General features: G+C 36.2%; 2 protein-coding genes across 5 annotated transcripts in view; one reads left to right on the top strand and one right to left on the bottom strand.

The window, feature by feature from the left end:
• The window catches only part of LOC111191435 (suppressor of cytokine signaling 2), a 202,678-nt gene that overhangs the window by 140,498 nt on the left and 37,623 nt on the right, over positions 1-24,557 (bottom strand). The gene's annotated exons all lie outside the window — the stretch shown is intronic.
• Positions 557-22,336, top strand: hmga1a (high mobility group AT-hook 1a). 4 transcript variants are annotated; one of them, XM_022666451.2, is made up of 6 exons: positions 557-698; positions 2,530-2,625; positions 6,247-6,267; positions 11,860-11,943; positions 15,196-15,261; positions 18,525-22,336. In XM_022666451.2, the coding sequence occupies exons 2-6, from the start codon at positions 2,539-2,541 to the stop codon at positions 18,591-18,593; spliced, it is 327 nt and encodes a 108-aa protein (XP_022522172.1). In that variant the 5' UTR covers positions 557-698; positions 2,530-2,538; the 3' UTR covers positions 18,594-22,336. The 4 variants fall into 4 exon arrangements, with proteins under 4 accessions (XP_022522172.1, XP_007233025.2, XP_007233028.2 ...); XM_007232963.4 differs by having other exon boundaries at positions 11,857-11,943; XM_007232966.4 differs by lacking the exon at positions 6,247-6,267.

The following is a 24,557-nucleotide window of genomic DNA, read 5'->3' as shown; positions in this document are numbered from 1 at the left end:
GCTTTAACTGTTTTTAAAATGATTTACATGTTTTGTTTTGTTTTTAACATCCAAGCAGATTAATGTTTAATGTTCCCAATAAAAACTTCAGGAATTATTATGAAAAACATAAAAAAATACAAAAAACCAAACAAAAATGTTGGTCGACGCATGCGCAGTGCCGTAAAGAAGCACATATTGATGGGAAAACTTTTTTTTTTAAATTCAGACAATTTGTTTTTTTTTTTTCCCCAGCATTTTATTTTTTACTCAGTTTAACGGGGAGAGTTTTCCAATGTAGCGAAGTAAATTACTTGTGTCAAAATGTACTTGAGTAAAAGAACTACTTTAAAAATGACAAATTACTCATAAAATCTACTCAATTACAGTAATGTGAGTAAATGAGTAAATGTAATAAGTTACTTTCCACTTCTGAATTGTCTTAACTCTGAAAATACACCCTTATATTATGTAATATTGAATAATATTGTGTAAATGATGTTAAGGTGATCTTTTGTGTATAGTCCCCTGCTTAATTACCATATATAACCCCGCCCACCTCGCTGTGGCCCGTGAGGAAGCCTGTTTAAAATGCCCTGAGAGACAGCCGGGCCTTCAGCAGCGCCTCACTCCCGCACACCGGGCTCACCGCTCAGCACGCACCCAGCCTGGGACTGCCCTCAGCCTTCTCACCGCCGCACTGCTTAGCTCCAGACCAGGTACTTCCTTTATTTACTCATTTAAACTTCCTAAATTCTGCTTTATCTCCTGTTCACAACCTTATTTTACCCTTTTATATTCTGATTTACTATCCATATAAAGCACAGGGGGGGTTTAACCAGGTTAACTCGTGCTTTAAAAAAATGCGACCGTTCTTTACAGCGACTTTAGCGGCGATTATCTGCTTTATTTCAGCTCCTTCTTCGAGTTTGAGTCGAGGTACGCGTTGTAAAACGTGTTAACAATTTTTCTGATGCGTGATTCATTGTGAATTTGCAGTAAATTCGCTGTAAATCCGTCTAAAATCGAGTGTATTTACGTGCAGGGCTAGCTAGTTTGGCGCTAGCTTAGCACCACGCATGCTCAGTAGCTTCATAACGAGCTATAGCTAAAGCCTTTAGTGTGTGGCTCGTGCTTCATTGTTCAATGCAACGTGCTGCTGCTGCTAATACAAAAAACCGCCTTTGGCACGGTGTTAAAGCACGATTAAAGCACTTAAACCAGCTTTTTAAGTCGATTCGAGCGCGATTAAATTAATTTAATCGATTAATCGTGCTGCATTCGCACGTTCTTCCAAAAAAGCAACAAAAAACAGGGTGGTTTAGGGTGCCTTTTGTTGTTTGTGCGCCACCGTGTTTTTGGCGCTCAAATGCATGCAATCTGGCGCCAGTCTGGGCTTATGCATACATGCATGCTTGCATTCACGCACGCCTATGCACTAACTAAAGCATTTGCATGTATTTACTTATTTTTGTTCTCGTGCATGCTTTTAATTTTTTATTTTATTATAATATTTCATAATGCACGCCTGCTTATTTATTCTGTCTGTGTAGTGATATAAATACATGCATATGTTGTAATTTCGCTTTATTTTTGTGCTGTTGGAGCCACGCGGGCATCCGTAGCGAGTAAACTGCTTTTTTTTGGATTCTGGAATTGGCTAAGGCTGTAGCTAACTTGTGCTTAAAATGGGGATGTTATCAGCTTTATTCCAGCAATGGTAGCTCTCGAGATTAACACGAGATAATAAGGGCTTTGAAGCACGTAAGATAAGGTATTATCGATGCATGGTTCATTGAGAATTTTGTAGTTATGTAGCCAGCTATAGTGCGTGCATTTTTATTTTTTTCAAGTTTAAGCATTTTAAATATGTGTATAGAAGTTGTAGCCTGCTTATTCTTTAGCTTTTGTGTCGAGTTAAGAGTTTGAAGCACGTGAAGCACTCTTCATTGATGCACGATAAACTTATTTTTGGAGTGTATGTAGTTTAAGCTATTTTTATTAGTTCCTTTCTTTTTAAATTCATGCAAATGTTGTGCTTTCAATTTCAATGCTGTTGCAGCCACAGGGGTATCTGTAGCTAGTAATCAGCATTGCCTCGATTTAGCCAGCTAGTGTGAGCTAACTTGTTTTAAAACGTGTAGACTAGATTATACAGGCTTTTGTTTTGCTTTAACACTATTAGTGTAGTATACTATAGCATAGTATGAATTAAATTGAGATTTGAAGGGTTTTGATGCATGCGAAAAATAAATAATTTTATTGATGCATGATTTGTTATACATTAAATATGTGTAGGTAGCTACTTACATGCATGCACAAATTGTGATTTTTTTTTTTTATTATTATTTATTTTGCTTTTGCATCTAGTAATCAGACTGCTCACTTTGGGAGAAGTTGCATAAACAAGAGATTTTGCTTGCCAGCTATTTAAATTTCTTTCCTTGGTTTAGGGTTCTAGACTGCAGTGTGCATGCAGTTTTAAAGCTGCAGGACTAAAAAACTGAAGGTGTGCATGCATTGATTTCTTCTTATTTCTCTTTCCCAAAGTAAGTCAACATGAGTGACGCCAAGGACGCCATGTCTCCTAAAGATAAGGATGGAGCAGAGAAGAGAGGCCGTGGAAGACCAAGGAAGCACCCACAGGTAATGTGCAGTAATGCAAGATACTTAATTCTAGATAACTAAGTGTGGTACAAGCGTATGCAAAAAAGGAAATTCTCACAAAATAACAGTAGTTATTAATAACATTTTATAATGCTAAATTTGATGTAGAATGATGCTTATGCCAAACAAGTTAAAGTATTACAATTCTTGGTATCCAAATGTGAATTAAACAGACGTTAAACAGATTATACTACCTACTTGATTAAAAGTTGGGGCACGAGGTAAACCAGTAAAACCTACATGCTCTGCAAATGCTGAGGTTTTGAGCTAATGCACAGAGTGTTCTTCACAATAGGTGTCATTGCATGTGAGGAAATGGCATGACTCATTTCCTTTTTACTGGTAAGAATCAATACTAAACAATATGGCAAAAAAGTAAGTACTTCAACTTACTTTTTAAAGTACACACAATTCATAGCAGCTCGTACTTGAATGAATACAGTGAAATATATGAAATTGTCGTATCTTGTAGTAAAAGGACATTCAGTAGAATGCACAAAGCATTTTTAGGTTTTAACTTTTAGAGTTGCACTGATCTTAAAATGATATAGTTTATTTCTATACAAAATAAACTGTTTTAAAACCAGCAAGCATCACCTGTAAACATGTGCTGGACTAAATAGAGAAAGATATAGTGACACATATGTAACAGGCTGCAGTACTACATTTACAGCACTAGGGCTCCTGTAGTTTTATAAATACTCAGTAATTTGTGTATTTAATGCATGAGTCATTAAAATGAGTAATCTTGTGTAATCAATTACATTTTATTAAAAAGGGTTTTAACAAGGTCCTTAAATTCTTAAATTGTTTTACCTACAGCAAATTTACAGTAAATGTGTTACATTTTAGGCGGTGCATTTAATGCACAAAGTTAATGATTATGTTTTTGTGTTTATTATTATATATTTTTTTATCAGACATTACTTTTAAAGATATGGCCATCTCTACAATTTAATTTATCCCTTTTTTTTACGAAAGAGCTCATGCAACTTACATTAGTTATGTTGACTCTGTTCTGCATTACAATGGAACAAATTTGAAGAAGATAAAAAAAAAAACAAAAGATAAATGGGAAACTGGAAACGTTTTGATTTCCAATACGATAATATCTTCTACCAAAGATGTACGTTTTTGATTTTAAATTATATTTATTGAGGTCTTAAAGCATTAAATTTGACTATTTTTTTTTTTTTAAATGGTGCAAGAACCATGTAAAATGTAATTTTCTGTCTCCTTTATGACTCCAAACACCCCAGTTTAACGTCTGTATAGATTAGTAGGTCATCTATATATGCAATCACTCATTCTTTCGCTAATTGAGACGGAGGTCCAAACAAATGTCTATTGTCTATGAGCCACAGTGTGTCATCACAGGTTGCTATGTACAGAGATGGACATTTGTCATGGTGTCAGTATTGTGGTTTTATCGCTGCTCAGATGTTCCTGAAGCTGTTGGGTTTCTGTTGGTTTTCTGACTCATCCCCCCGTGCCCTGATGCTCCTCCATCCCACAAAGGTGTAATTTGGCCTGGCAGTTTGACCGAGTCTCTGTAACGTGAGCTCTGTAAACCAGCAGTAACCCACTTTACTCCAGCTCAGGTCCTCAGGGATTGGTGGACGGGTAACTGCGAGCGCTCTGATTGGCTCTTGGAGGCGTCGTTCACCGACGCTAATGCTGGCGGTGGATTAGTGGGTTAATACCCAGTACTATAATCGGAGCCCATAGGTAATAAAAGCCAGCGCCACTAGTCCTCATCCGGAAGTTTTAATCATCTTTGTGGTTTTAACTCCACCCAGGGTGGGGTTTCTCGTTCCTGCTCACCCAAAACCCGTTAGACTGAATTTTGGATGCAGACCATTTTTTAAATATACTTCTTTAAATATATTTGGAAAGTTGGTAAAGTGTTTTTTTTTTTTTTTTTTTTTTTAATATAAATCTATTTGTAGTGTTTTTACAGTAATACAAAATTGAACAGTTTTTGCAATGGGAATATCCATTGGTTCTTTTTTTTTTTTTTTTTTTTTTTTTTAACTGTAATCTCTTTACATTTGATTAAAAATAAAATTAACTTTAATTCATTAAAATACAATGCATTTTATTTTAAGGGTTTGCATGGCGCCAAATCACATTATGTTAAATATCGTCAAAAATCGATACTAAGATATGAGAAGATATTGCAGTATTATTGATGAGAACAATATGTATTTTTTTTTTTTTTTTTTTTTTTTGCAGCTTATATGCATACACAATTGGCTATACTTTAGCTTTTTTATTATTTGTTGCTCGTTACTTAAAAATAAAATAATCAAATTCTCAAGAGAAGTTATTGCAAAAATACCCTATTGTATATTGTGCTTTTTTTTATTATTATTTTTTTTTTTTTGGATCTATTGCTCACCCCTACTAGTTATATCTATATAACTAACTGTTTGGTTGCCAAATATTTGGTGCATCCCTACAGTATGCATTATTTACAGTATGTTTGGTGCACTATTTAGTTTTTACTGACTTTTAATCATTTTGATTTTGAAACAATTCCAGCCCTAATTTATACCTTTTTTTTATTATTATTTTATACCAGTGTGCTTGATTACGCATATTTAATTGTCCCCTTAGTTGATTGGTTATTGGGTAAACCTGAGGCACCATGCCTCAGGGGTGACACATACCCAACCGCAAAAGGTGGAGGTGTAAATAAACAAAGAGCAGTAGTGTGATGTATCTTCACACACAACCACATCAAACACTGCAGCTCATCATTATCAGTGCATGGAAACACTGAGATGTCTACCAGTCAGCCCAGTTTAAACACACACATAGTCGGTTAGCCCAGTGACACACACACACACTGTGGGGGAGGGGCTATGTAGTAAATGCCTTAAGCTAATTCCTCATGCTAGCCAGCAGTAGGTAATGGGTTCCTGTCTTAAGCTTTAAAGGGCCAATGCCCAATTTTTCTCCACAAAAGATTTTTTTTTAAAAGGACTCTTACTATGCATTTAACAATGTTTTCTTATAAATTATCTATGCTTTTGATTATGCTATTTTATGCCAAATGTATTGTCTTTTTCCAAAAGCAAGCCCAAACAATTTTCCGAGTTCAGAAATCAATATTTGGTGAAATAACTCTGATTTTTAATCACAGTTAAAATCATGCCTCTTGGCATTGTGTTCTCCTCCACCAGTCTTGCACACTGCTTTTGGATAACATTATGCCTTTACTCCTGATGCAAAAATTTAAGCAGTTCAGTTTGGTGGTTTGATGGCTTGTGATCATCCATCTTCCTCTTGATTTATATTCTAGAGGTTTTCAATTTTGTAAAGTCTAAAACTAAATTTCTTTTCTCATTTTTGCCAAAGCTGTATTTATCTTGTGGCTTAGATCCCACAGCGCCCTCTGTTGGCTGCCATGTTTGTAACTGTAAAGATGGATGAAATGGTAGTCATTGGTTTGCATGCTTGCTCAAGCTTATGTAGCTAACTTTCCATCCATATGTGAACACAGCTTTATAACAGTATTTAAACATTTTTGTATAATTAATCATGTACTGTCAGTTTTTACCAAAAATTAAAATTTTCCATATTCTTCTCTTACAGGTAAAATCTTCCCTTAAATATGTAAGTTACATGTTATCAGCTATTGTGAAACATACATACTTTATACTGTTTTAATTTGTGTTTGTGATTGTCGCTGCATGCTATAATTGAGTTGCGGAGGCGTATTACTGGTAGTCGTCTTACATTTTTGAAAGCCAGTTATGCAGAGGAAGTGTTCAAACTTGCCTGGCCTTTAATGGGGAAATCTCAATTGACTCATCCCGTGTCTTTGTTGGTGGGATTATACAGTGAGCTTCAGCAGTAGGGAGAGGGCTGTAAGCAGGAAAGAGGTTTAAACAGGGGCTTTAATAAACTGGAGACTTCTAGTCTGTTTTTTGAGCTTTATTATTAACCCTGTGTAGTGTGTGATTGTATTTTTATTGTTTATTCTACAGTAAATATTATAGATTGTTAGTATTTTCTTTATTCTTTATAAAGAAGATATAAAATGACTCTTTTAACTTGTTTAATTAAAGGTTAAGGAATTGACAATGCCTTTAAAGTGTAAAATCTGTGTGTGTATGTATGTAATGTGTGTGTGTGTGTGTATATATGTATGTATGTATTTATTTATTTATTTTTGCCTTTGCTCAAACAGCAGTCTTCAAATCTGGGTCCTAAATTCAGTTTCCAGTCCTTGACTTAAAACAAATACAGTACAGAACTAAAAAAAAAAAAAAATCAGGTTAGAACTGATGACTGACAGTCCTGGACAGTTTTATTACACTGCTCTAGAAAACCTAATAAATCTGGTAGTTAGGGGTGGGCGATATGACCCAAAAATATTATCACAATACTCTTGGCGATATGAAAAAACACTGAATAAAAAAAAATATTTCAAGAATTCAGTACTACAAGAAAATGAAAATTAAACTATTGCATTAAATACAATTTTATCAGATTTGTAACAGTCAATGATCCAGAATGTAATAGAATTAATCATGCACTCCAAATATCTCCATATATCCAGGATTAAAGTAAAATAAATGATACTGCACAGATATAATCTGTCTCTCGTAGATGTATAAAAGGAAATAAGAACAGTGTGATTTTTTTTCTTTTGCTAAAGTAAAGAAAAAAATGGTACCCTCGATTTTCAGGGTATAATATCGTTCATGACATTCAAAAATGTTGCCGATACTATATGGTATGCCTCTACTGCCAGTTACCAGGTGTTTAATGGAGGGAACGACTACACAATGACTAACTATTTTTATTTATTTTTTTTTTAGTTTACCTTTTTTAAAAGTGATCTAAAAGCAAGTTTCGAGTGTTTTTGGTATGCACTAATGTTAATTCAGTTTCTCATTGAGGCTGAGCTCTTTTCCCTTGTAAATGATGCGCTCTGTACATGTCCTCGAGAGCATGAGTTTGTTTATATAACCTCATTACTAAAATGCACTCCGTACACATACATCTGGATCCTGCAGTAAAACATGCATAACATTTTTTTGTATTTACGTTTAGCGCGAGTTGGCCAGGCCGGAGTATGTCCAACAGCTGCTGCACAGCGGAGGAGATCTGTGTGATTGAATAAGAATGCATCGCCTCCTTCGTCTACTGTAAACACGCGTATTCGTCTATAGCTTTAGCGGGAATATTTCCATACGTATGTAACACTTCTGCGTAATTAAGTTCATCCCCTTCAAATTCCTCGAGTTTTGTAACGTTGCAGATGCAAGTTCTGAGTGCTGTAGAAAGTGAGGGAAAAGGCTAAACGTCCAAATGGTTGGGGACACCTGTTCTCATGCATTAATTCTTTAATTTATTTATTCACTCACCTTTGTAATTGAGTTAGGGTTTAAGATGCATCATACAGCATCCTGACCTAATGAACACTTGGTCTTTTTGCTGAATGCAATCAAATCACAGCAATACTGTTTTCAAATAAGTCTTTTCAGGACTTTTCAAGACAGTTACTTAAATAAAAAAATTTTACTTTGTAAAAACTCTTGATTTTAGTAGAAACCAAGCATGTGTGACGACACTTGTCCATAATTTCATTGAGTGACTTGAGTTGAGGTAGTTGCTATGTTACCTGTATGTGGCAGAGTAATACATGGGGAGCTTTGGTTACAGTGCATTACCGGCTGATAACAGCACTCATAGAAAACCTCTCAGCCAATCACAATCAGCAATGCTAATGGTTCATGTTGTCGATTATATCGATTCGTCGCAGCCCTTCTTACTATTGTAGCAATCAACAAGTTGACTAATCTGATTATTATATTTTCAATTAGTCAACGATTATTTCTGCCATCTCTAAAAATGATAGAAGCAGCAGAACATGAGATTTAAATGACAAATTAAATATCTGAATGTTTAATTGCGAAAAGTACTGATACTTAGCAATTAAATATTTAATCTGTTAATGTTTGGGCACTTCTGTAGACACAGACGTTGAGTGTAAACTGTGTGGGCAAACCATTTACCCTTTAATCTCCCATTGCGGCGCTTTTGTCCCCCAGCACTTTGTGTAACGCAGTACTGTTACAAATTCATTGTCGACTAATCATTAATTTGTATTTGACAAATTTAAATCTGCATTGTCGATTATATCGACTAATCGTTACAGCCCTACCCAATACTTTTTGTATCTTGTATTTAGCGTATGTTTCTTTCTCAGCCGATGGTGCAGCTAGTCGGTATATCGTTTGGGCCCACATATTTCCGATAAGCCCCGGCGAGACGCTGGTATCTCGCCCGTGTTTGTTGACAGTGTTGCTCCAGAGCAGGTCTACCTCTGGCTGTCCTCGCTGAACTGTGGACCGAACTCGGCCTCTGGTTTCCTCCGCCGTGCCTGATGCACTTAAAGGAATTTGGCAGCCGGTAGCTATGTGCCACCTGTTAGTCTTAAAGTAGCAACCGGTGTCAGTTGCACTGACCTTGAACAGGGCTTTCTTTGTGCTGCAACAAAGTCTTCCTCTTAAGAGATTGCATATAGCTGCCCACAACTGACTCCTGGACCTGGCGAAAATGCACTCGCAGCCTGTCGCTTTGTGTTCAGGACCCCCTGCTCAAATTACAAGCATTGTTGGGTTTAAGTGCGTCCTCTTGCAGGAACATGCCTCTAAGCAAATAAACCTTTATTGAGCTTCAAAATTAACAGTTTCATACGTTAAAGAGGCGAATATTGCACATTTTTAAAGATTTGTATTTTTTTTTTTAATATTTACAATGCAAATTATCCAACTCAACCCACTCATTAAGACTCTCCCTATCACTAGTGATGCCCAAAAACACCCGGAGGGTAAAGAAGACTAGCGCACGCCTCCTTCGACGCATGTAAAATCAGTCTCTCGCCTCTCCTTTTGAACTGCTGCTGCTGATGCTGTAGCATTGCTGAGTAGTGCTCACTGTGTGCTAACGCTCTGAGGAAAGCGCAGCGACTCGGTTCTGATACATAAGCTCACAGATGCAGCCTTGTGCTGATCCACATCACCCTATAGAAGTGATGAGGGGAAAGAGAGAGCGTGCCATCTACTGTTCCCACCCAGAGCGAGCAAGCCATCTGTCCTCTCTCAGGGCTCTGGCAGCTGATGGCAAGCTGCATGACTGAGTTTTAAAGCGAGATGAAGTTAAGGTGTTTCTCATGGACAAATTTTGGATATTGTAGCCTAAATAACCTTTTTATCAAATACTAGATTTGAATTAAAATTATTTGTAAATAATGTTTGAGTTCCTAAAGAAACCTGGAGGTCATTGAGGTTCTGTCCAGATATTGGACGCAAGGTTATTAACCTATTAACCTGAGTGAGCCATAATTATTTATATGTTTACATGTTATTGATCTACTGTACATTATTTGGACTTATTTAATCATTTTTGACCAATTTGATATTTCTCATTTTGTTTAATTGTATTTTATCTATTTAGAATATTACATTTTTATTATCCAACCTAAGTTTAATAAACTTAACCTTAATTTTTATGATTTTGTAAACTAAACCTGACAACTTGAACATTTTTAATGCCTTTTACAATGCAAAAAATGTCCAGATTCCAATTTTTTATAATGGATAGATGGATGAATAAGCAGAGATGCTCCAGAAGTCACTTAAAATTCTTTTCCCAATGGTTCCCAATAAAAATAAGATTATTTTCCACATTTCCAAATGTCCACATTTGTGTGTGTATATACCCGCTACTAAATGGTGACCAATTCACTATTGGATATTCTAGTGTATGTTAGTGCTTAAATTTGATTTATTTCTTTTTAATTATCTTTTTAAAATGATTGTTTTTCTCCCACACCCTCGAATGTTGTTGTTGTTGTTGCCCTGGGCGTAGATACAGTAGTGAGTAGTCTGATCTAGACTGATACAGGGACCACATCCTGACCTGGTTCGCACGCAAACCTGTGATTAAGGGAGCCAGAGTTTAGGTCCTGAGCTCAGTATTACACAGCTGCTGAACACTCGTCAGCTCCAGCTGATTGTTGGTTGGTTGGTTGGTTGGTGTGCGTGCGACGGCCTGCTGGTGTTAACCGCGTGTGTTCAGTGGAAGTGTGAGATCAACGCTGAGCTTTGAGGTCCTGATCATAAACAGAATGTCAAACCGCAGACCTGCTTTGATGTCAGCTGATTTGTAAAGGTCCGGGCATTTGGATTCTGATGTTTACTCACAATTTAGCGTTGCGTCGCTAAAAACTAAACTCTCTGCGTGTAGAAGTGAGAATTTTAGATCGAAACTAATCGAAACTTTTGGTCAAAACGTGAATGCGCCGTTTTTTTATACATTTAGTTATCTTTTTCAAACAATTTGTATTTCTTTTTAAAAGCCTATTTTTTTATTATTAAAAATGCAAGACTAAAAACTACAATAGCAGAAATTCAATGTAAAATGTTTGTTAAATGTTGAAACTTTAGCATCTTAGCAGATGCCCCAACAAAGCACGGTGTGATTTTATGGTAGATTAGCCAGATAAAAGCAATTTCCAGGCCTAGATAAGTTTTGGAAAAATAAAAAGTTTAAATAGTTAAAGTTTTGGAAAAGTCATGGAAATCTGCTCTACAAATGGTTTCAATTATTAGCAGAGAAGCTTTTTTTTTTTTTTGAGCTAACAAATGCATCATATCAGTTAAGTAATTTAGCCCTACACAATGAATCTTTCAGGATTTGACACATTTTACGATTAAATATTCCGTAAACATTACTTTTTAAACTTTTTAATTTTTAAAGTCAAATTAACAATTTGTCCATGTCTGCATGAGTGTTTTAAAGATCGTGTGATCATGAAAGTATGTTTTGAAAGCATGGAAAAGTCATGAAAAAGTAATGGAAATGTATTGTTTTAAAAAGTGTATGAACCCTGAATAATGACTTAATCTTGAAATGAGTGTTTCTATATGAAAACTGATGCTTTTACAAATATTTATTCATTTATTGTTAGAATGTCTCTATTGCAAATGGTACATTTTGGCCCAATACTATTTGGTATAAGCTTCAGTTACTAGTTACTTTATTAAGCTATTTGAGCTCTTTTCATTGAATACAGTGTGAGTTTAGATGTGTAGGTTTTGAGGAACTGGTTCTGGAACTCTCTGAGCTGCTTTATGAGCATCCTCTCTGTGTAAAGACTCAGAATTGACCCTTTTTTTATTTCTCCAGCAGGAGGATAGTGGATCTCCCACAGCAAAGAGGCCGAGAGGAAGACCTAAGGGCAGCAAAAACAAGGCTGCAGCTACTAAGGCCAAAGTAAGAGCTAACAATACAACACCTCACTACATACAGATCTCTAAATCCTCCAACTGTTTATTTGGAGCTTCTATGCCTCATGCATTTTTCTACATACTGACACGGTTTCAGCTCGGATGCATCATTCTGTAACAATCCCAATAGAAATGCGCCCGAAATGTATCCATACGCATTTAACCAAAACAATTACACCTAATCACACGCATCTGTCCCTGAAACGCCTTAATACGCACATTAATACCTGTATAAACTTCTCCTTCACAAACAACAAAAATTTCATATTCAGGACTCGTAGCTTTATAAAGGGAAATGGAGTAGTTGGCTGCTCATATGTGGAGCATCTTTTGCTGGAGTGGAGAAACGGTAAACAGCTGCTCTGAAGTTCATGCTCAGGTCCAGGAGGTGAATAAAGGACAGGCGGTTTGCTTTTGCTGTTTTTTTGGAGCTATAGCTGCAGAGCTGCACCAAGAGATACAGTGTGGGTACAAGGGAGAAGCAGGTAGCGCTAATGAGTTCACATGTCCATGGATCAGATGCGTATCTGATTTGGGACCACATGTAAAAGAGACTCATCTCATTAAAAAAAAATTGGATTTGATGCGTTCACACAGCCACATTGAACAAAAAAAATCAGATTTGAGTCATTCAGCCTGGAATGACACCTTTGATGCATGTGTTTTTTTTGTTTTTTTTAATTAGTTATATATTTAATATTTATTTAGTGATTTCAATCGATTACAAAAAGTGATTAAATATGCAGAAAAGGAACATTAACAACCTCCTCCCAAGAAGAAATGGTTTGACTTAATCACACAATTCTCCTGTGAGCACCCACATCTGTTGTCAGCCACATCAAAACTTATGACTCAGCACTGTGCAGCTTTTAATTGTTCACCTTTCTAAATTAGCTCTGAATTTTACATACTGCACCAGTCAAAAGTTGTAACACCTCTTATTTAAATTTATTTTCTACATTTTCTATCTCAATTAATACTAAAATACATAAACAGTTAATGGACACATATATGGAGTTGCGTATTAAACAGTAAAAAAAAATTAGTTCTTCACATGACCTAATTTGAGATGAGCTGGAGTGAAGGAAAAGCAGCAGCTATTCAGCACCTCCAGGAACTCCTTCCTTCAAGATGCTGCTGAGAAAACTATTCCAGGTGACTCCCTCATGAAGACATTGAGATTAAAATCTCACTAAGAGTCTGCAGATCTAAAGTATAGGACATTTCTAGTTTATTAAAATAATTTTGCACGTGTTCATGTATAGCTTTAATATAATCTTCAATATTACATTTACAGTGTAAACAATCAGTGAATGAGGTGTGTAAAAGCGTTTGACTAGTACCATATATGGTACTATATATTATACTGTAGCTGTCGGTAAATCCAGCTGATGAGCCTCGGCTGCTCCTTACTCAGGCTTTTGTACTGAAAGCTTCTAAACGAAACCGAGATGGTCGGTTCTCCTGCGGTCCCTGTGCTGCTGTAGCTTCCTGTGTGGCGTGTAGCGTGATGCAGGTGCACCCGATAGCTGTGCCATCTCCATGCGACTGCCATGCCCATCTCTACCGACAGACCAACCGCAGGCCTACATGCACGCCACGCTTTCCTTTCCGTCTACTGTCACCATGGTGACAGCCCCCCTCCTTCCCTACCCCACAATGCACATGTACACACACACACACACACACACACTGTGTGTTGGTAGCAGCGCCTGTTCGGTTCTGCCAGCTGTCTCCGAGCTTCAAACCAGGTGGCCAATGAACTGCAGTGGCCTGTGTTCAGTTCATGTCCGTTTCCAACATAATAGCCAATGAACTCGCTGCCCTCTGGCCAACTGCCAGCACACGCTCCATAACCCCCTCTAGTGGCCAGTCGTCTGTCATTTTCCAGTACAGACACACATTATAAACACATTATACTACCAAAAGTATCCAATCACCTGCTTAAATCAGTCTCCACAGGTGTATAATAATATAAAAAGCAGCAGCTAGGCATGCTGGGACTGCTTCTACAAACATTTATTAGTGAAAGAATGGGTCTCAGGCTCTCAGGAGTTCAGTGAATGGTCAGGATGCAGCACCTGTACAAAAAGTACAGTTGTGTAATTTCACTATTACTCACTACTAAATATTCCACAGCCAACTGTCAGTGATATTATAACACAGTGGAAGGGACTGGGAACCACAGCGACTCTGTGCTCTGTCAGTGTAAAATAACAGGGTGGAGTCAGCTGATGCTGAGGAGCATAGTGCACAGAGTTCACCAACTTTCTGCAGAGTCACTATCACTACACACCTCCAAACTTCATGTAGCTTCAGATTTAAAGCAACGACAGTAGAGAGACTCATGAAATGAAGAGTTTCTATGGCTAAACAGCTCAAATCCATCCAAACCTAATCACCAAACATGATACTTTCAGCAATATACAGTGTGAAAACTCAAGATCCAGAAAGAATAGATGGAGCTATATATGGATAAATGAGAATAAAGATGCAGCAATGTGGGAATTCTGTTCTGATGCTTATATCCCATATTACACGTGTATATATATATATATATATATCTGCTCATCTACACGTTTAAAACTTGGGCGAGAAGCTAAGGTATAAATTTAGGAGCACGTTAAATTTGAGATGTTGAGGCATTTTTAGCTTTTAACCAACTGCATACAAACTATAAAATTAGGTTTTAACCTATTTTTTTATTTTATTAACAGGTTCAATACAGTTGTATATCTTCTTAGAGTGTAATTACTTTACATTAATTCATGCCAGACTGTTTTACTTATTCAGCCGAACAATGAAACTTCAATTTTCAGCCAAGTATTTTCAGTTGCCAAATTTCAGTGCATCCCTAATAATAAATACACTGGTATTTGAGACTTTTTAAAAGTGGACTGTTTTGCAGTGAAATTCAAGATAATTTAATTTTTTTTTTTTTTTTTAGTTTTGTAGGTAGTGTTGCAGTGTTGGTCAATTGTAGCGTGCATACTAAGTGTTGGTTTTAAATATCTAGACATTTACCTCCTAAAGATAATTATTAAATACCAAAAAATGATTGGCCATAACGATAGAGTTCTGATATCATGTGTGTATATGCCTGCTTTAAAGCTGCACAATATTGGATTAGATAGCCTTGACATTCTTTAGTTTCCTAAGAAATTGAATCTAGATCTTTTTATACTGCATCAGAGTATTATGAGGAATGGAATTGACCTGTGTTTTTAATGTGTTTCAGAGAGCAGCCGCAGCTGCTGCCTCGGAGTCCTCTGGGGGGAAACGCAGAGGAAGACCCAAGAAGGCGGTTAGTATTCCCTCACTTCCTGTTTAGCACGGAGATATTACCTGTACACCCACTCAGCCTTAGGCTGGACACCTCAGGTGTTCGTTACCTGTCAAAGGGGGTGTGTCTGTTTGCTCACCTGTACATACACAAACTGACGCTCTTTTGTTATCATACTATCATGCTTTGTGTGTGTGTGGAGCTCTGTTTGGAACCCAAATGCAAATGATTTGGGTTGTTGCCTATCAGGTTTTTTTTCCCCCCTCTTTCTTCCTCTTCTTTAATCAGGCGGTTTTGCGCTTCTCTACCTCTCTCTTTCATTCTGCTTTTTTTTTTTTCGTTTTTATTATCTACATGTTCTTGCATTTTTTTTTTTTCCCCTGTTTCTCTTACTTGCACTCTACTTCTGTCCCTTTTTTCTTTCTAATCTTTCTTATTCTTTTATTTTTTATTCATTTATTAATGCACCAAAATTATAAATGTTTGGCCAGATCCAAAACTGAACAAAATTTAGCCACTTGTCAAATACCTAAAGGCCTTTTTTCAGTTTTCATTAAATTTATGGCTTTTTTTTTTTTTTTTTTTTTTTTTTTTTTTTTTTTTTGGTAGTTAAAAACTAAGTGCTCTAAAAATGTGTCTTTACTGAACACAACATTTTTAACCTCCATCTGGCAAACTAATAAAGTACCAAGTTTTGCCTATTTACACTCCTTTATTTTAGTTTCTTCTTATTTTAGTTTTTCTTTTCCGTCATTAAGGCTAAACAGTAATTCGATGGTAGACGTCGCACTTTAAACTTTTTTTTATTTTATTTAAATTACAGCACCTGAAAAGGACTTTTTTACATTAAGTGCAAAAAAATAATAGCTGTTTGTAGGTACAGATCTGTTGTAGCCTTGTCCTTTAGTTATTCAGTGATTCTTCTATATATTCTCTCTCATATTTTGGAATTGGAATAATTATATATTGAATCAACCAAAATATTAGTTTTTATTGTAGAATTTTTGGTCATATTGTCTGGTCACACTAATCATTTTTTTTTCCCTTCTCAGTCTGCTTGTCCTACTTATAAATAATGATTTATTTCTGAAATCATTTTTGTACAGTGCCTGGTTGCCAGATCCTCTCCCCCTTCCCTCCTCCTCCACAGCTCCCCTTTTGTCACAAGTTTCTTTTCTTCTGGGAGAATTCCTCACATGAGGCACAGCTCTGGCACGGCCTTCTGGTTCTGTTCCCATCTGAAATATTTCACTGTGCCCCCAGAGATCCGCGGGCCTGACTCACACACGGGCCGCCTGTTATCCTGCCCACAAACCTCGTAAACATTTCCCTCACTATTATTACAGCAAATTAAAGCTGCTGATTCATAAACGTTTTGCAGATGCAGCCCGGGTTCACTGCTGAGGTAAATCTGGGTCATATATACTGGATACGGCCTTTAGCTTCTCATGATCTGCACACTTACAATACATTTGATTTTATGCATTTTGTTCACTTCATTTTTGTAATTTTATATATGTAATATAGAAGACCACTGTTTCAGCCTGTGATCTAACTCTGTAATGGTGCCCTGAGGCAACACATTAAAGTTCATGTACCTCCAAAAACGACTTTTTAACTTTTAAACAGGCATTTACAATGTTTTTACATATTCTAAACCACTTTGTGTGTAGAGTAGTGTGTTAACTTAACAGGGCATAGTGTTGCTCTCAGGCAACAAACCACATTTTTGATTATTTCAATGTTTGGTATGAATTAATTGGCCTTTTTACTTATTCAGCCCAGAAATAAAACTTATTTTAATCCCAAAATTTCGGTTGCCAAGTATTTCAGTGCCTCTTTAATTCTATTAAATATGCTGGTATTTCTGATTTTTAAAGTGGGCTGTTTGTCGCTTATTTGAACAATAATTGATTTTAAAACTAATTATGTTAGTATAAAAAACTAAAACTAATGTCCGTAAATGTAAATAACTGCTTTTATTATACACACTGCACTCTCTGAACCTTATCTTGTACTCTCTTGGCCTTTGGACCTATTTTAGTTGTAGTAATATTTATTTATTTATTTATTTATTTAAAAATAAAGAACAGTACTTGGACCGGGTTCTGCAGGGCTGCTTCCACTCGCTCTGTTTTCACTGGGGAAATATTTACACGTGTCGGTTTTCCCTCAGTGACTCGGGAATGACTCAGCTCTCCGGAGGACCGGCTCTCGCTTTTTATGAATGAAGGGTAAAAAAATGAGGGCGGAGTTTAACGGCAGTGAGTCAATCCCACAGAATAGTAGCTCAGTGAGTAAACGAATCAGTGATTCACTGAGTCGGCCTGTATAAACAGCTGCCCACCCACTCGTTTTAAAGAGGACAGGTGAAAGTGTTTTATTCAGATTCTCTCTATTCTTTATTGCAGTGTGGAAAATCCCCCTCATCCTCCCCCAAATTAAAGATCTATTACTTTCATTCAGCTTTTCTGTGATGCGTCAATAGAGATCACAACTGCAGTGTAACAGCATGATGCAAAAGAATGCATTTAGGTTACTACAACCTTGGATAGTTATTTAAAAAGTGCAATTTAATGTGATTCATACAGTCTTACAGCCTTTATAGTAAGTATGTAAGTATGTATAATCAAGGCAGCCACCCTAACTATATAAAGCACTGTGGGGAAACCCTGATTCTCTTCAGCACATGTTATAGTAGTAGTAGTAGTAGTAGTAGTATCTCAATAATGTAAAAAAAAAAAAAAAATATGGAAATTGATTAATATATAATGCAAAATGTGCTGAATATGTGTTGGTTTACGTTATTGCAGTAATTGATGATGCAATGCAATTTCTTTCAGTAGGTTTGTCTCCTTAAAAAATAGGAGATTTTTTTTATTAAGAATAAATTGCCAGTAATGTACTCTTTCATTCCTAATGCTGATGACTACCTTTTCAAAAAGCAAAAAAAAAATGCTATGTATTTGATTTATTACCAGCCCCACCACAACTAAGGCTGCACAATAGATCAACTGAAGGGAAACATCGGAAATGTATTTTCTTATTTGGTTTTGACTGTTTTTATGGTGCTTTTCTACAGTTGCATAGACAAAGTGCATATATCTCTGGTGCAATGTGGTAGTATAATATAGATAATTTATAATATTGCACTGTATATTGCAAAAACTATGCATTTGTTATGCATAGGTTTTTCCCCCTTATATTGTGTGTTAACTCTGTTGCAAAGTAAGTAATTGATGATTGATGATTGATTTTTTTTCCCTCTCTTTCCACCCTTTCAGGAGAAAGAAGAGCAGCCATCCAAGTCCTCTGAGGAAGAGGAGGAGGAGGAGGAAGAGGAGGAACAGTAATTAGTTTTTCAGCAGCGCTACCTCATTCAATATCGTAACTTCCCGATGATCAGAGCTGGACTGAAACACCCCACCCGACCCAACTCAACCTTGCTCAACTCAACCCAACCCTACTCTACTCTACTCAACTCTATACTCGACTCAACCCTTCCTTACAACAGCCAGTGCCACTCTGCCCTTTCCGCCAGCACCATCCATTCATCCAACCAACCAACCGCCGCCTCCACCTCTCTGCTCTGGCGCCCCCTAGCGCCGGGGAGGCCTGCACACTACATCACGTCTTTCTCTATCTCTCTCTCTTTCTGTAACGCCACTGGAAAAATAATGACAAATAAGACAAAACAGGACTTTCAAAAATACTGTATGTATGTTCTGTTCATACATGCATGCATGCTCGCGTGCTTGTATGCGTATGTTCATATGCTTCATGTTTGTTTTCTTTGGATATTTGGTTGCAAATGTCTGTCGTTATACTGGACAAAAGTGCTCTGATAGTCGTCTTAAACTTTAGGTCGTTTTCGTTCGTCGGTTTCTGTTTTTTGGTTTTGCTTTTCTGGACAGAAGCGAGTGCAGGGCTCTTTTGATTTGTTTGCTTTTAACGGAAGCAAATTTCGCTTCATTCTTTTGAGGGTTTTTTTTTTTTTGAGTTTTTCTGGGGTTCACATTGTGTAAAGGACAAAGGTGAATCAACCTACTTTTTTATATTTTCTGGTTTCTTTTTTTGTGTGTGGAAGTGTTAGTAGTGGGAGGGGAGGGTGGGTTGTAAACAGGCCTCAGTTTGTCTTCTTTCCCTTTTTTTTATTTTTAAGAGCTAAATAGTGGCAGGACTTAACTAGATATACTTCTACTACTTCTTCTGTTTGTGTGCGTGTGTATGTGTGAGCATTTGATCTGTAAGTATCCAAATTTTACCTTCATGTAATTTAGTCATATCGTTATGTACCACTGCAGTCGTTCGTGTTCGACCCCTCCCCTTTAACTGTCAGTTTAACACCTTTAACCTCCATGTTTAAATTTTTTGTTTGTTTTGGCTTTGGATCAAAAATGACCATGTTTTACAGGCGAGTTCTCGTCTGAAATGATGCGTGTGTTTGTGTACTGATATTCCAATGTGGTTAAATGGGAGTCTCTACAGTAATTTTACAGTAAATTCTTTACATTAAACTTTGGATGGATTTGGCTCGTCTTTTTAAAAACTTAAATTAAACGAATGATTTCAAGCTTGTGCTTGAACTTGTGCTGCGTTTCACTCTGAATTAATGATCGGTCATCCTAAAATGTTGTCTACAAACGTTAAAACATTGAAACATGGAGCTAAATAAATTGGTATTAGTCCACTTGTAGCATCTGATTGTAGAAACAGGCATACACTTATAGGTAAAGCAGCATTTTATACTCACGTTTGGGCTAAAAGATCTCTGAAAAAATACTCTACATCAGCAGCCGGAGTCCGAGAGAGAGAGAGCGCATTTTAAACTCTCAACTCCTGTTGAGATGCTGGTTGTCTGCACAGGCATCTGTTGATGTTCAGCTGATGTATCAGAGCTGTGGATCCAGTACTTTCCTCCAATTGTGATTGCGATTCTGCATAGTGGTGATTCATTGGCTGCTGTTCAAAAAAACAAAACAAAAAGAATAAATACAATATTAGCGGTTCAGTCAAATTTCAGACTTCTTCAGATGCATCACAGGAGCAATGCACTTCTGCTTATTCCTATAAATGTTCCAGCTTAAGATTTGTGATCAGTATGTCTGCGGCGAGTTGCCCATGGCCTAGCCTGTGCGAGCGCCCTATGCAGCTGCCTGCGTTTATGCTTCTGCATTTAAGCATCTTTGACTTAAGCATTGCTCTGCTGTTTAAACCGTAAATGCTAATTGAATTAAAGAATAAAAATGGAATTTAACTTGATCTTATTCATCTGTTGATCCATTGATATGTTAAAACTGAAAGCATTAACCTACACTGAGCTATAATAGAATAATGTACCGTTAATCCTGCTGTTTGTTGTACACAAGCCGTTACAGAAATAGGTTTAATCGTGGTTAAAACTTTTTTTTTTCTAAATTAAGAAGCTACATAATCATTCCATTAATTTCCTCCCCAACTTTCTGCATCAGTACCATCAATAATTCTCTGCTTGTCCAAAGGGTGGAGCCACCATTCAGACCATTTCCTAGTACTGCTTATACTATTACTACTACTACTTTATTATTGCTACGGGCCTGGTTTCGTTATGAATCGTTATTATGAGGAGTGTGTGTGTTTGTGTGTGTTTTTTGTTATATTTGATTAATTGTTTCTTTGCGAGTAGCGCTTTTTGTTTTAAACGATTTTTTGGGGTTTTTTAAGGTTTTTATTTTTCGTTTTTTGAACTCCGAGTCAGGGAACGCAGATCGGTCCGGTGACTGACTTTTTCTCAGAACTATAAATGCTGCTACAAACACGGTTAATTAAACCCGGAATACTGCAACCTTGGCCCCGCCCACTTCTCCTGGGCGGGGCCTTCACACCTCATAATACCTCACTTACTTTATGGCAGATGAACGAACGATGACTTACTTTTGATTAAAAGAAAAGAAGTGATATTCAGACCGGTCTCAGTGCTGCAGCCTTTGGCGAGAGTGTGTGAGAATACGAATTTTAGTTTTTTCTTTCTTTCCTATTTTACCGAATATCTTTCCGTTCTTTTCTCTTTTTTTACATTTATTTTGAGTGTGGTGTCCAGTTCGGTTTTCTTTCATTTTTTTTTTAGTCTTAGTTTGGTTCTCAGTTTGTGTGACTTTTACTAACTATACAGTAGGATGTGTGTGTGCGTGTGGTATGTTTTATCGTTTTGATTGATTTTTCTTTCTGCATATAAATGAAATAACAGTGTGTACGCTCCGGTGCACAGCAATCGATCTTTTTTTTTTTTTTCTTTTAAAATAAAATCGTAATTGTGGGAATTTAGACGCGCCACAGGAACGACTGCATTGGGATGGAGAGAGAAAATAATGTCAGCTCCTCTTGCAAAACTGTTCACCCACTGTGGTATATATGTGTGTGTGTGTGTATACAGTATATAAATCTAGTAGTAGAGTTGCACCGATACTGTAGTGAAATTTTTATTTTTAAATATTTTTCCTTGTAAAAATTTCAGAAATGTCCGCTACGAGTGGCAAAGTGGCAAAAGCGACCAAATTAACCCAAAGCATAAAAACTCCATATTTGGAAAATGACCTAAAACTGGTCTGAACTGACAAATTAATTGGCTTTAAATCAGAATTCTGAATAATTTTTCACTCTAAACTGAACAGTGCAGTATTGGTGCATCCCTAGTCTAGCTTGGTTTTAGTTTGTTTTGTATACATTCTTGTCTGGTGCACTCAACTGTGTTCTCATTTCATCCCGAACAGCATTAATTCTTTTGCGATTACCTCTTTTATTTTTATTTTTTCTTCCCCTCCCCCTCTTCAGACTGCAGGCTCATTTATTTTAGGAAGTGTCTCGCTCTTCTCCCTCAGCTCTGGACCCTCATTTACAGTTTGTGGTACTAAAATAAACAAATAAAACAGCTGTTCCAGGCTTTAGTTATTAATATCTTCAGCCTTCCCTCCCACCTGAATATGAAATCTTCTGCTTTTGGTTTTATTTTTGCGCACATGGCAACGGGATCAGTCTTTTCAATGTACAAACTCTGTATTTTTTATTGTCTCCTGCAAGATTTGTATTCAAACTGGTAATAAAGTAAAATATTCATATACGTTTTGGCAGTCGTGTGTTGTTTTAACTCTTGTGTGGTGTTCGGGTCTGTGGCACCCGTTTTCATTTTTCATCAAATGATACAAAAAAATATTTTTTTCTAACTCAAACTCATTGGCATTGGCTTATTTTTTGTGAAAAACATATATAAAAACACATTTTTGATAAACACACACTGTACACCCCCCCCCACACACACACATTAATATTACATACAGTATGTTTGGCCAAGGGCTAATAAACATTGCTTCATTTGTAAATTTGAAACTAAACTAATTTTCTACTCATATCTTGAGTTTAATTCATTTTCTTTTACATTTTATTAAAAAACTAATAAAAAAAGAGTAGCACTTTTTGAAAGAAATGTAACATAAAAAAGGTAAAGGGCAAATATTAACCATGTAAGCTGTTTATATTGCTTGCAATTTAGGTGAAGCGAGCATGTGTAAAGCATTTTAATGTAAAATTGCTTAATTTTGCTGAATTAAATACAAGTAACAAAGTAAACGAGTAACAAAAATATGAACACCACACAAGGGTTAAAGTGGGACATATTATGTACCCAGGTTTAGCAGGATTAGCCAGCAGACTTCGTCTGAGGGAGGGATCTGTACCTATTGTCTGTGGCAAGTCAGCAGATGATGGAGATGTAAGAACTTTCAATTAATGAACTAGCTTGTTTGTGTTTTGCCATTTAGCACAAGCTAGCTAACACTAACGTGGTAAACGTTCAACATAATCATGGGGCTTGAACAGCAACAGCTTATTTGCATAAAAGTGACAAGAGCCATTAAACGGCTCATTCTGAAAGGAGATCTTTATTTTTATGTAAAAGGTGATTTTGTTACTTGAAACGTAACGAACATATATTGTGTAGCTCATAGACTTATTCTAACCTGTAAAAAGATATAATATGTCCCCTTTAAAGGCAAAAGTGTATTCTTATTAGTAGTAGAGTGTGAATCACTGTTGACCATAATACCGATGATATCCTGATACTGAATCTGCAATACTCAGTATATCACAAGATTATTCTCTATAATATTTGTTTTACTGAATACTTAGAAATAAGCAAATACCAGGAATTATGGTTTATATTATTATTTTTTTATTAATATTATTTTTACTAGTTTTTGTACAACAAAGTAAAACAGAAACAGCAATAGGCCAGATTTATTTAATTCGCATATCCTAATATAAGCCTGAAAGTCAATCTACATACATTTTATTATCATGATTATTCAATAACGCAACAACAGTGTATGTCATGTAAATTTACATTTGTCAGAAAATATTTATTATTAAAAAAACGGTTTTATATATATATTTTTTTTACGGAAAACTCCTTAAACGTGTGCGAGAGATATAAATTTACTAAAAATGTAATGTTGAGTGTTTAAACACTAATCAGATTTTGAAAACATTGAGTCAAAGAAAAAAAATAATTTGTCGCTAACATGAGCCTGACTACAGCTTTTTTTAATTGTCCCATTTAAGGTGGAATTTAAGATGGAAGTGGAAACATGGGGAAATGCTAAGGCTAACTTGTCTGCTAAATGTTAGAGATACTTAAAGAAATTTACTAAAAATTAGAAAAATCTTGTTTAAACACTCTATAAGATAAAAATGTAACTTTTTGCTTGGGTTAGTTTGACTGAAACTACAATTTCTTTTGGAACTACTGGTTGAGCTGCAACATTTAAGGTGGAATTTATGGTGGAAGTGTAAACTTGGAAAACTTTAAAAACATTGAGGCAGAGAAAAAATAGAATTTGTCGCCTGACTAAAAATAATTACAGCTTGTTGTGGAGCTGCCACATTTAAGGTGGAATTTAAGGTTAAAGTGGCAACTTGGGGGGATATGCTTTGGCTAACTTGTCCGCTAAACATGGGTGAGATATAAATTAACAAAAAATGAGGAACATCATGTTTAACTATTCTAGCAGATTCTAGTAACACTGACTGAGAAAAATAATAAAATAACTTTGTCTAAATGAAAAGGCTGTAACTGCCACATTTAAGGTGGAACTGTAACTCGCTAAACATGAGTAAGATATGGGTTAAGTTATATATTTAAAAAAATTATAAACATCTTGCTAACATTAAGTGAGAGAAAAATAGAATTTGTCACTAACGTTCACTTCCCTACAACTACAGCCTCATTTAAGGTGGAAGTGAGACTCAGGGGGAAATGCTAATGCTAATTTGTTTGCTAAACACAA

This window comes from Astyanax mexicanus, chromosome 13 (genome assembly GCF_023375975.1).
Source record: "Astyanax mexicanus isolate ESR-SI-001 chromosome 13, AstMex3_surface, whole genome shotgun sequence".
Classification (NCBI taxonomy): Eukaryota; Metazoa; Chordata; class Actinopteri; order Characiformes; family Acestrorhamphidae; genus Astyanax; species Astyanax mexicanus.
This window is presented reverse-complemented; position numbering and strand designations above follow the sequence as displayed.